The sequence below is a fragment of the Procambarus clarkii genome, chromosome 79 (genome assembly GCF_040958095.1).
Source record: "Procambarus clarkii isolate CNS0578487 chromosome 79, FALCON_Pclarkii_2.0, whole genome shotgun sequence".
NCBI classification, from domain to species: Eukaryota; Metazoa; Arthropoda; class Malacostraca; order Decapoda; family Cambaridae; genus Procambarus; species Procambarus clarkii.
In genome coordinates, this window is record NC_091228.1 from 14,390,941 (window position 1) to 14,403,411 (window position 12,471).

The 12,471-nt window shown below is 47.3% G+C and overlaps 1 protein-coding gene across 1 annotated transcript; it reads right to left on the reverse strand.

Moving 5' to 3' along the window:
- Positions 1-8,175: 8,175 nt before the first annotated feature.
- Positions 8,176-11,638, reverse strand: LOC138357590 (uncharacterized). Its single transcript, XM_069314548.1, has 5 exons — positions 11,492-11,638; positions 8,997-9,332; positions 8,735-8,909; positions 8,551-8,656; positions 8,176-8,464 (listed from the first exon to the last, which is right to left on the reverse strand). The coding sequence occupies exons 2-5, from the start codon at positions 9,330-9,332 to the stop codon at positions 8,311-8,313; spliced, it is 771 nt and encodes a 256-aa protein (XP_069170649.1). The 5' UTR covers positions 11,492-11,638; the 3' UTR covers positions 8,176-8,310.
- Positions 11,639-12,471: the final 833 nt, after the last annotated feature.

Here is a 12,471-nt window from a genome sequence, read left to right on the forward strand (position 1 = left end):
GAAATTACACATTAAAAAACAAAGAATACATTAATACCTAAACAGTTTGTAATTACAGTGATAAATTTGCCAAACATTACACAATATTATTTACTAAGAAGCGTACGATAACTCCAAACGGCATGATTTCAACAGGATTTTTTATAGTTGTCAAAAAACTCTGATTTTAATTTCCAAGTATTTGTCACAATGTATTTTATATAATTATGAGGCAGTGAAACCACCAAATTGTTCTGTATTATAAATGCATAATGCTAAATTTCTATATACATTACAGTAAAATAATAACCACCTACATTTAAGGATAACTAGGAAGTAATTATCAAAAGAAGGCACCAAACCAGGAAGGCTGTGTAACACCATCAAATGTGCGGAATAATCAGAGGGTGCTAAATATCACCAAGGATGCCAATATGAGAACAAAAACGCATAAGGCAAACGATATCAAAAGTATTTGAGTCACCAAGAATTCTATCGAGGGACAGGTGACCGTGAGGGGTGGTCGGAAAACAAGACACACGCTTCTCCTGGAAGTCAGGACATTCAAGAAGGACATGCACGACCGTAAAAGGGACAATGCAATTAGAACAATAAGGAGCAGGGCGGCGCTCCATCAAGTGACCATGGGTTAAGCGAGTATGGCCAATATGCAACCATGCCAGAGCCGTTTCCCATCGCCGGTTACGGTGGTAAGAGGACGGCCACGAGGAAACACAACATTTAAGAGTACGTAGTGTGTTACCAGTAACAGACGATCAAGAAGCCTGCCAACGGGTAAGAATGGAGGAATGGATAACCGGGTAAAAGTCAGAACAAGGAATACCTTTACGAGATGAGACAAGAGGGGACAGCTTCCCTGGCGGCAGCATCCGCACGCTTATTTAAAGACACACCAATATGGTTGGGAACCAAACAAAACTCAATCGACTGAAATTTACTGTGAACAAGAAACAGCCAATGCTGGATCTCGACAACAACTGGATGAACTGGATTAAGGGACCCGAGAGCCATGAGGGCACTATGAGTGTTAACAACAACAACAAAGGAAGACTGACAACGAGAGAGCAGGAGACGAAGAGCATAGAGAATGCCATAAATCTCCACTCTGAAGATGCTAGTCTCCGGAGGTAAGCGACACATAAGTGTGATCAGGAAAAACAACAGAGTAGCCAACACCCTCCGCAGACTTAGACCCATTGGTGAAGACGGAAACGGAGTGAGAGGGAGAAGAAATGTGCTCAAGGAAAAGGCGTTTTAGAACCGAAGGAGGGCTAAAAGCTTTAGGGATGCGTGTCAAGGATGTACAAAACTGCGGAAGGGGGACTCCATGGGGGCAAAGAAAGAACAACACGAGGAGAAATATTAGAAATACGAATGGAAAGAGAATCCTGTAAGCGAGACAACCGGACAGAAAGAGGGAGGTGCTGTAGAGGAACAGGAACCGCAGGAGTAGTAAAAGTTAAAGCACAGCAGAGGCGAGAGGAAGGATATTGCAAGGAACTCACAAGATAGCGAAGACAGTAGCTATCACGGCAGTCCTGGAGAAATAGGAAGCCTGTGTCAACATGCACACTGAGGACGGGAGTCCAACGAAAGGCACCAGAACCGAGGCGCAACCCAGTATGGTGCAAAGCATCAAGACGGCAAGAGTAGAAGGAGAAGCAGACGAGTAAGCAAGGCAACCATAATCGAGCCTAGACAGGACGAGAGAGGAATGTAAAGCAAGGAGTGCGCACCTATCCGCTACCCAAGAAGAATGGAACAATACCCAAAGGAGGGTAAGGGCCTTAGAGCACTCAACACAGAGGTAAGAGATATGGGGCGACCGAGACAAACGAGTGTCAAAGAATAACCCCCAAATCTTCGCGGAATCATTGTATTCAAGGGGATGACCATAAAGTGACAGAGGGACGAAGAACGACCCGTTTTCGAGAAAAAGTCATGGCACAAGTCTTAGTTGTAGAGAACTTGAAGCCATGATCGGTGGCCCAAGACGACACGGCATCAATTGCAAGTTGAAGCCGGCGTTGAAGGAGAGGCGAATCATCACCCTAACAGCAAAGGGTAAGATCATTGACAGAGAGCGGAGAAGACGCCTGAAGGAAGAGAGGAAAGAAGACCATTGAGGGCAACCAGAAAAAGAGTAGTGCTCAGAAACGAGCACTACTCAGAAACGAACACTACTACCCTGGGGCACACCTTCGTATTGCTAAAAAGAGGCAGAGAGAGTGGTACCAAGCCTCACCCGAAAGGAACGACGAGAGGGAAAGCTGCGTTGAAAGAGGGAGATGACCACGAAGGCCAAAAGAATGAATCTGGGATAGAATATGATATCGCCAAGTGGTGTCGTAAGCCTTTTCCAGGTAAAAAAGAACGGCAACAACGGAGGTCTTCGCCGCAAAAGCAGTACGAATATAGACCTCCAAGTTTACCATGACATCTGTTGTGCTGCGGCACTTGCGGAAACCAAATTGAGAAGGGGAGAGGAGGTGATGGTGTTCCAGGAACCACATCACACGAACGTTAACCATACGTTCAAAGAGTTTGCAGACACAACTTGTGAGAGCAATAGGGCGAAAGTCGTTAGGGGAAGTACCCAGAGACCCCGGTTTGCGAACAAGGAGGACAACGGCATCGAGCCAGTCCTCAGGGACTGACGACGACTCCCAGATCCGATTATACAGACTCAGTAAATACTGAGACGTGCACGGAGGGAGATGGCGAAGCATCTCATAATGAATACCATCGGAGCCCGCCGCCGTAGAACCGCAGAGGGCCAGGGCAGAACGAAGTTCAGAGAGAGAGAAGGGATCATTATAGGGAAGCTGAAGAAGAGTGCAGAAATCTAAAGGACGACACTCAAGGACAGGTTTACGAAGAAGGAATGATTGGGGAAGATGAAGACCAGAGCTAACAGAAGAAAAGTGGGAACCCAGTTCGGAAGCGACCTGCAACGGGTCTGCCACAAGAGTATCATGGAGGTGAAGGACCGGTGAAACATCGGGAACGAACTTACCCGCTATCTTGCGGATACGCTTCCAGATCTGGGCCAGAGGGGTTTCTGACGTAATTGTTGAGACTTAAGATGCCCAACATTGACGTTTAGCCGTACGGATGGCCCAACGGGCCACCGCACTCGCTTTCCGAAAGAAAAGAACCGGTCGTCTGCCTACGGCGGTGCCTCTTCCAGGCTGCACGCTTACAGCGGACAGCCCGAGCACAGTCCGCATTCCACCAGGGAACGCACTTCCGTGGACCCCGAGAGGAAGAGCGAGGAATAGAGCGGAGGGCAGCGTTGAAGACAGTGTCATGAAAAAGGAGGAGAGCGCGAAAGAGAGGCAGAAGGGAGAGGTCAGAGAGCAGCACTGAGGGTAAATAGGGTCCAGTCCACCTTAGCAAACTGCCACCTAGGGAAAGAGAGGGAAGGGCGAAAAGAGAAAAAGGAAACAAGGATGGAGAAATGATCACTTCCATGGAGGTCATCAAGAACCTGCCACGTGAAATCTAAGTAAAGAGAAGAAGAGCAGAGAGAAAGATCAAGACAAGAAAGGGTGCGAGTCCGAGAGTCCAAATGAGTGGGCTCACCAGAATTCAGAAGAGACAGGGAAGAAGAGAGGAGAAACGGCTCAAGAAGGCGACCCCGGGTATTCGTCAGAACGTCACCCCAAAGAGAATGACGACAAGTGAAGTCACCCAGCAGGAGCACAGGCTCCGGCAAGGAGTCTAGGTGGTGTTTCAAATTAGGAAGAGAGAGCGGGACACTCGGGGGAGATAAATGGAACAAACTTTGTACCATTTCCCTACAAAGATACGAGCAGCAGAACAATATAGAGGCGGAGGAAAAAGTAAAGGAAGAAAGGGAACATCAGCACGAATCAAGAGAGCAGAAGAATTAGTAGCCCCAGCAACGGTTGGGGGGGGGGGGGAGAGAAAGGAATAGCCACGAAAACGACCAGGACGAGCACCAAGCATCAGCTCATGGAGACAGACACAAAGGGGCGAAAACCGCGAAATCAGAAGTTGGAGTTCGAGGAAATTGGCGTAATAACCTCGAACGTTCCATTGAAGAATGGACAACGACGAGAAGAGAAAGTACAAAAACAGAGAACAAGGAAGAAACAAAGGCGAAAGAGCAACAGAGCACGTTAAAGAATATCAGGGTCGGGATCAGGGTCAGCAAAGTCAGGGTTAGGGGGCATGGGTAAACTGAGCAAAGACGGAGGGAAGGAAACGGGAGAACAGATCAGAGGTGGGCGGGCGGGGTCCGGAGGAGGAGGAGACAACGGAGAGGAGCAGTCAAGGACGGCAGCAGGAAGAGGGGGAGTAGAAAGAGGGGAGCGCACCCCAGCAAGAGCAGTAACGGAAAGGGAAGCAGGGCCAAAGAAACCTCCATAGCAGGAACAGGGGGTGCAATCACCGAAACGGGAGGGGAAGGAGCAACAGAGCCAGAAGTAGGAGCTGAGGAAGAAAGCGAAGGGGAGGAGGAAGAAGAGGAGCCAGGCTTACGCTTCTGACTTAAAGAGACTGGTGTCCCAGCAACTATGTACCAGGCAACGGATTCTAGTGTCTCAACAGTAGAAGCTGAACGAGAGCACACACGACGGCCGTTAGGAGAGCGATGGACTTTCGCCTGCACCGACAGGCGGCGAGGAGAGCCGATAGATGGAGGAAGAGGATGGGAAGGAGGATCGGAGGGGGACGAGGAAGAAGACACAGGAGACATAACAGACCGGGTAGAAAGAAGGGGAACCCCAGACAGAGGACCAGGAGGGGGACCCCTCGGGACAGAGGAGGGGGCAGTGGGCGTATCAGGGTCCAAGGCCCGGAAACGGTTGAGAGTCTGAGGAAGGGGGGAAGGACGAGGAGAGGAAGAGCGCAACACGCGAGCATAAGAGATGTTAGTATAAGGCGGGAGCCGGCGAACCTGGCGCCTCGTCTCAGGAAAAGATAAACGGTCCCGGTGCTTCAGGTTGAGGACGGCTGCCTCAAGCTTGTAATGGACACAGGCACGGGAGAAGGTAGGATGGGCCTCACCGCAGTTGAGGCAGCGAGCTTCGGGAGAAGTGCACTCCGACTTAGAGTGACCTTCACCCCCACACAAAGGACAGAGAGAGACAGTCCCAGAGCAGCGAAGGGCACCATGCCCAAACCTCCAGCACTTGTTACAAAGTCGAGGAGAAGGAATATACTCCTGGACAGAGCACCTAGCACCAGCAACAATGACCGAGGATGGAAGGGTCCTACCATCAAAGGTGATCTTCACAACGCGAAGGGGTTGACGGCGACGACCACGAGGGGGACGAGTAAACGAATCAACCTGGAGAACAGAATGGCCTTGGGCATCAAGGATATGCCGAATATCATCGTGGCAATCCTGCAGATTCCGAACACCGGTTGCAACATGGGGTGGGAGGAGAATAGTGCCAACACTGGCATTCATCTGAACGTTCTTGTAGACCCGAACAGGGATCTCGCCAAGGCAAGATGAGGCAGCCAAGCAGGAAGCTGCATCCTGAGGAGCAGCAGCAATGACACGTGTACCGAGACGAGTGGGGTTGAAAGTAACAGACGCATCCACGGAATCTACAAGATGCCGATGGAGAGAGAAATCGTCAGGAGGCGCAGAATCAAGAGGGAGGAGATCAAAGTATTTGGCCCATGAAGCAGGACCAAACAAGGCCTGATACGCATCAGCACGGGAAGGAATCGAGCGAGTGCGGCTGGGCCGCGAACGGCGTTGAGAACCCCTAGAGGGGTCAAAAGGCGCAGTAGTCACAACGAGACTTAGCCGCACAAGGGGACGAAGTGGTCACCACCGGTGGCTGGAGGCTCGACCCAACCACAGAGGAGGGAGGGGAGCTGGGGGGATGAAGTCAGGACGGTCAAAGGAGGAGCAAGGTCGGGGCCCAACGCAGCGGGAGCTACAGAGCCTGGTCTTCCAATACAGGCCGACTCGGGGGCTTTGTCGCCCACCCCACGAGCCCGAGAGGGTACAACGGAAACATTCAATGACATAGAAATGGAGAAAAATTCATCCACGAATGTGCCCCCATACCCACCATGGAGCCACAATTAGAGGCAGGACACCCAACAGGAAGCTATAGCCGATCATGCCGGGGCCCCCTAGGGGTGCGTCGTGAGTACACGCCCCACAAACGCCACCTTAAGAACCATCAGTCCGTCGAGATCGGGTTCAGCGACGAAAGGGGGATTGACAATAAAAGGTTCCCCTCGCTCGAGACGTTGGGTACTAGTTCTATGGGTGCAAGAGTATGCCTCCTCAAGCACCCGGGCGTCAAAATAGAACAAAAAAATAATCCAAAACAAGCAAAAGGTCGGCAGGAAACGACAAGCAGATAGGAGAAGAGGGGAAGAAAGACGAAACATAAGGAAAAGGAAAAGTGATCCGGCACAATTAGAGAAGACAGCAGCAGTGCAGAAACAAGAGGGAGGATATCAAAGTATTTGACCCACGAAGCAGGACCAAACAAGGCTTGATAGGCATCAGAACGGGAAGGAATCTAGAGAGTGCAACCATGTCGAGGACTGCATCTAGAACCTCCAGAGAGAGGGGGGGGGGTTAAAAGGTGCAGTAGTCACAACTAGACCGATCCGTGCCAGGGGACGAGGTGGTCATTGCCGGGGGCTTGGGGCTTGACCCAACCACAGGAGGGAGGGGAGCCGAGGGAAATAGTTAGGAGGGTAAAAGGAGGAGCAAGGTCGGGGCCCAACGCAGCGGGAGCTACAGAGCCTGTCTTCCAATACAGTCCGACTCGGGGGCTTGGTCGCCCACCCCACGAGCCTGAGAGGGTACAAGAGGAACATTCAGCAACAAACACGAAAAAGAAACTTTCACGCACGAATGTGCCCCCAAACCCACCATGGAGCCACAATTAGAGGCAAGACCCCCATCAAGAAGCGAGCGCCGATCAAGCCGGGCCCCCCCCCCTATGGGTGCATTGCGAGTATACGCCCCAAAAAACACTACCTTAAAAACAATCAGTCCGTCGAGATCGGGTTCAGTGACGAAAGGGAGATTGACAATAAAAGGCTCCCCTCGCTCTCTACGTTGGGTACTACAGTTCTATGGGTACACGTAGATGCCTCCTCAAGCCCCCGGGCATCAAAATAGAGGAAGTCCAAAGGAATAACCAAAACAAGCAAAAGGTCGGCAGGAAACGACAAGCAGATAGGAGAAGGGAGGGGGGGGGGGGGGGGAGGAAAAAAAAACAATGAAAAGATATAGTTGTTCAGCACCAGGAACACAAGGCCACAAAAAGGACAGAGGACTGTCCCAAAGAGCATCACACTCCGGCAGCCGCCCACTTAGGCCCCCTCACGGCATCAACGAGCTTAACTTTGAGGATGGGGGTGGGAAGAGATGGTCAAAAAAAAAAAAAAAAGAGTGATCAAAACAGGCTTAAGCCTGTTTTGATCACTCTAGGTGGCCAAACAGGCCACCTCGTCTCCGGGCACGGTTCAGTCTAGTTGTGACTACTGCACCTTTTAACCCCTCTGTCTCTTGGGGTTCTCAAGAAAATAAGTCTTTCACAATTGGTAAAGACAGCAGCATATGGCAGCAAAAGGACAGGACTGACCCGTGGAGCATCACAATCCAGCAGCCGCCCACTATGTCGCCGCCGCCCCCCCCCCCTCACGGCAACAAAGGGCCAAACAGGGAGAAGGGGGAAGAGCGTAGAAGGTTACAGTGAGAACGCCACCGTCGACATGACAGTCTCTAACGGTTATGCTAAAGTTTCCTCCCACTGCCAGCGACATCACAGAAGCCCATAGTTTACCCAATCACATGCAGGGTGATTGGATGAAGCATACCCATCTACCACCTGACTATTTAGAAAGGAGGGATTGCCTCTTGTGTTACATTGCCTAATAGGAGTAAAAATGTGATTCCTGCATTTGGGGAAGACAGCCACTGCTTTAAACAGCCTAGTGAGAACAGGTTGCCTTACAGTCTAGTCAACACTAGACTGCCGACCTTTCCAGCAGGTAGATGTCGGCAGCCTACCTTTGTCTATCTAACCAGACTAGAGTTTACAACCTTGAAGGTCTCCATATTGACACTCCTCCTTTGCCTAACACTCCTGTATACCACACAAACGTGTTTGTGTAAGATGGTCGCTATTGACAAACTTCTTCAGAGAAAGAAAACAATGATTTTGTGCATTTATAGCATTGATATTACTACACTTAATTTTTATACAGTATGATTTTTATATTAATTAATAGGGTTAGAAGCTCACTGCCATTAGTTACAATATTACAATAATGAGAACAATTCATGGAGAATAACTATTGAGCGTAGAAGCGGGGAGCCTCACAGATGACGCGCCTCAGGTGGAAACACGAGGAATCGTGCCAAGTGACTCCATCGTTATAATGGTTGTTTAACACCGCCAGACAGTCCTCGTTGCCTTCATCGTTGTCTGGTTGTGGCAGTCCTCGCCTGGGGAAGAGTAGTGGTAGTCAAGGCCATGATCATTACCAGTCAACACCAATAGAGTTGTTTACCATCAACAAACTAGTTCTCACCTGCCAGTGCTAGACCAATTAGAGTAAGGAGAGGAAGTGCCAGATAACCACGACCAAGACCTAGAGTTACGCTTGTTGCCGCTCGTCCAGATGTCGCTGATGTAGTCTGAAATAAAACATTTCATTACGTCCAAGTAAGTCACGCAAGGCCAAGTTAAACACAAAGACCAGCTTGTCAACTTACGTGCAATCATGAACCTGGAAATTAAATCTTGCTTCCTGTTACTTTCAATACTGACGGCCTGGAAGCCGTTGCCAAGGCCAGAGCAGTAATAGGTAGCTTGCTCCCAGGTGTAGAGTCGACCAGAGACGTGACACCATGAGAAGTGATACGCTCTGCCATCTTCTACCTCGTCAACCTAACAATTAGGAATATACATTATGTGGAGGCTCATGCCAAGTACCATTTAACCTTAAAACTGCTATATCTAAGGATAAAACTTTACCAGGGGTTTAGCAGCATGGTTGCACAGAGATGAAGTTGGGCGGAAGGTAAAGGGAGGTAGTGGTGGAGATACTTTTTGATCCTGAGGAATGAAAACCTCAGGCTGGCTTGGTAGTTGTGGCTGAACAAACACCGGTTGTTGGGGTGGTAGTTGTGGGAAGGGTTGATGTGGTTGGATGGGGCCACCTTCAGATACGAAGACGTTTCCAGTCGAGGTAACGAATGGCCTGGCAACAGTGACTTCCAAGATGGCGGGAGCAGCGTCGTTCCTAATGAAGTACTGGGCCCAGGATGGCATCACTGCCGTCGTCATTACCAGAAATATTATGGCAGTCATCTGTAATTAGAGTAACATTCGAAAAAATATTTTAATGACCGCAAGTTATAACTAGTAGCTGTGAAGGGGAAGTTTAGTGGGGCCGAGCAGTTTAAAACCGACAACTAACGTTACCTTACATGTTAACAATTTATGATTTCACTTGGGACATTAAATTTTGAAGAAGAAGAAAAAAAAAAAAAAAAAAAAAAAAAAAAGTGAATGCTTCTTTAAATCTAGTCTAAATATATTAAACTAGTTAAAGATTTGAGCAGTAAACTTCCATGAACAAAACATTGCTCGACATAGTAGCCATCTAATGTTCACAGTAATTAATCATGTGTAAGAGATTCGACTTTTCCAGCTAGAAGTTTTCATTGACTTTTGCACTATTGTCAGAAATAATCTATGTTATAGACCTGATCTCTGGCCTAGGAAATTAAAAGAGCACGTTCAAAGCAAAGTTTTAGCGCCAATGGGTCTGATCCCATCAGCTTGATCACTAAAATGCATGTAATGAAAATCTTATTAAAAATATTTACCTGCCTCTCTCCCCAGCCTCTTTTATTTAAGTTAGTGTCTAATGTTAAGCTTTAAATTCTATAGGCGAGGTTTGGTTCTCTGTCTGGGTATACGCTTGGTTGGACAAGTTACTGTACATTAGGACGAGTGTCCTGTTAGTTTAATACAATCACGTGTTATTTGCACAAACTTTCTGTAGAGGGTAAAGTGGCCGATCTTTCATAACCCTAGAAAGTTTCAACTGATATGGAGAATCTAATTACATGCATACCACTTTCCAGTAAGCACGCTCGTCCACACGTAACAGCGAGTTATTATCGCTGGCAATTCAGGGTGCCCATATCGTTGGGCCAAGAACATTTGTAGCTTTACTGATCATTTTGACCGAAGTGAAATTAGTACACTTTCAAGCGAAGCTTCATTTCATGGATCAGTTTTCTGCAATGTCTGTCTTCAGGTTTGCACAGATATTTACCAAAAGTTTGGAGTGTGCTGGGTGATAAAGCCATGGTTCAGCAATTTCATGTAGTTGTTGTAATAGTCGTTACGCCATCCTAATCCCCCCCCCCCCCCAAAAAAAAAAAAAAAAAATAATTTAGAGCTTTTTAATATTGCAATTTTCAGAAATTGCGATGATATCCGTTTCATGCAGCAGGAACCACCAGTAAAGTTTTTACTAATTATGGCAGTACATAAACACTTGTGTACCGCTTCAAGCACTACCATCTTTAAGACGGATAAGTATTTAATATAAAGTCGGATGCAAGAGCGAAATTGTGTATACTTAAGTATAGAAGTAGCAAATACTGTCTACTTGCATCCCCTCGAGATATAAGGGTAGCCATCTTCATTGTGATAGACAAGAGGATTGGAGGGGGGGGGGACGAGTTTTAGACAAGTCATTTTAAAATTTAGATTCAATTTGAATTAGATTAAGTAACCGTTTATGCAACTTTAGTGAAATAAGGAGTCATACCTCACAGCGAAGAGTGTATGTTTAATTACAAGCTTTCTTGCAACACCTGTCACATTAACTGCTCTGCAATTTAGTTAGTTGGGAAGGTCCTCAAAAAGATTTAACTACTCAGGCCAGCGATTGGCATGTAATGAATTTGAGCTAAGTGATTAATTCAACTTTCAAGTCATGGCCGATTAGAAGTTTTCCTGTGTAAGGAACAGCATTTTAATAGCAGGTTCCCATGCGATATATTTTACGTACTGCCTACTCTAGCAACTTAAAGCTTGCCTTGTTGAGGGTAAATACCAACTAAAAGTTTAGTTGCCATTCAAGAACCACTTCGATTCTAGTAGAGCATTTAAAGAATTCTATTACAGTTATAGAAGAAATATTAAAAGATCTTACTCAGATTTTTTAACAGACTTAACACTAAAAGGCATTTTAGCGAAAGATATTCAAGTACATAAAAAATTATTAAGTAAGGATATATCAAATAGCTAGTGATTGTTTAATTGATAATGATGTGACTTAAAGACGTTACCAGCTTGGTCATGGAAATAATTTTTTTTTACATTGTTATGAAATACGTTTTACAATACAACATCTACCATAATACTTGTTAGGTTACTTAAGAATAATTATCCAAATGAACATGAAACATAACTAATACTACAACAAAACTTAACATAATAATACAAACCTTTGCTATAATACAACGTCTTACTGTGAAGGTGAGGATGTAACGGACACACCACGTTGCCAGCTCCCACTTTTATACTCACCACACTGCTTCTCATTGGTTAATAATGTCTGCTGCAACAGTTCCTTCTTGACATGTAATTGGCTACTCCTCAACAGGGGTCCAAAACGATAGTTACTCTTGCCGCTACGACCATAAGATGTAAGTTGTTAGTTGCCGCTGCCAGAAGTGGCCAGTTGCTGCTGCCAGAAGAGGCCATTAACAATATCAACAATGCAGGCAAAGGCCACTTAACCCCATAACTAACCGAACATTACTTGATCTCCTTCACTGTTATGTAGATTTTGTTTATATATTTATTATTTATAATCAATTACCTTATTGTTAATTACAACATAGATATGAAGAAGAGAGGGATGAGAGGAAGACTTGCGCTCTCAAGACAGACAGACACTCACAGAGTGCTCACCTGGCTCTGGGCGGAGGCGGACGTGTCACCTGTGAGTTCCTGGTTTACTGACCCGTGGTAGTTCGTGTTCGTGAGCAGACCCTTGGGGCCGTGGCGGCTGGAGGGATGGCAGCCCCCTGGCGGCCCCCCTCCCCTCTGTGAAGCGAAAGGGATACAATTGGGCTAGAATTTACTGGCCCAGCATCTTACCCGGCAGTTGAAGTGGTCATGTTGCAGTATGTTGCGGGTGGATGTGGCATCTGTGTGCGGCGTTCAACTTGTCGAGCTGTTGTGAAATTCTGCTCCACGGCTGTGTATCATGACTTTGTGGATCGCAATGACGGGAGGATGTTTACTCTGCCTGAGGGTTGTGATTCGGTAGAAGTGTCGGACAGGTGCAGTGAGACTACCTATGTGGCAGTTCATGGTGCTTCCTTTTGAGTTCCCGGACTCCCATCTCCAGCGACACTTTACCCAGTATGGGCGGGTCTTGAGTGTCCCAATGAGTGCAGTCTCCTTTGGGCAGTGGAAG

Excerpts from the sequence above, each read along its gene's own strand:
- LOC138357590 (XM_069314548.1), bottom strand. The coding sequence starts at position 9,332 with ATGACTGCCATAATATTTCTGGTAATGACGACGGCAGTGATGCCATCC. Across the intron at positions 8,910-8,996 it reads ACCATGCTGCTAAACCCCTG|GTTGACGAGGTAGAAGATGG; the intron begins GTAAAGTTTTAT and ends CCTAATTGTTAG. Across the intron at positions 8,657-8,734 it reads TTCCAGGTTCATGATTGCAC|ACTACATCAGCGACATCTGG; the intron begins GTAAGTTGACAA and ends GTTTTATTTCAG.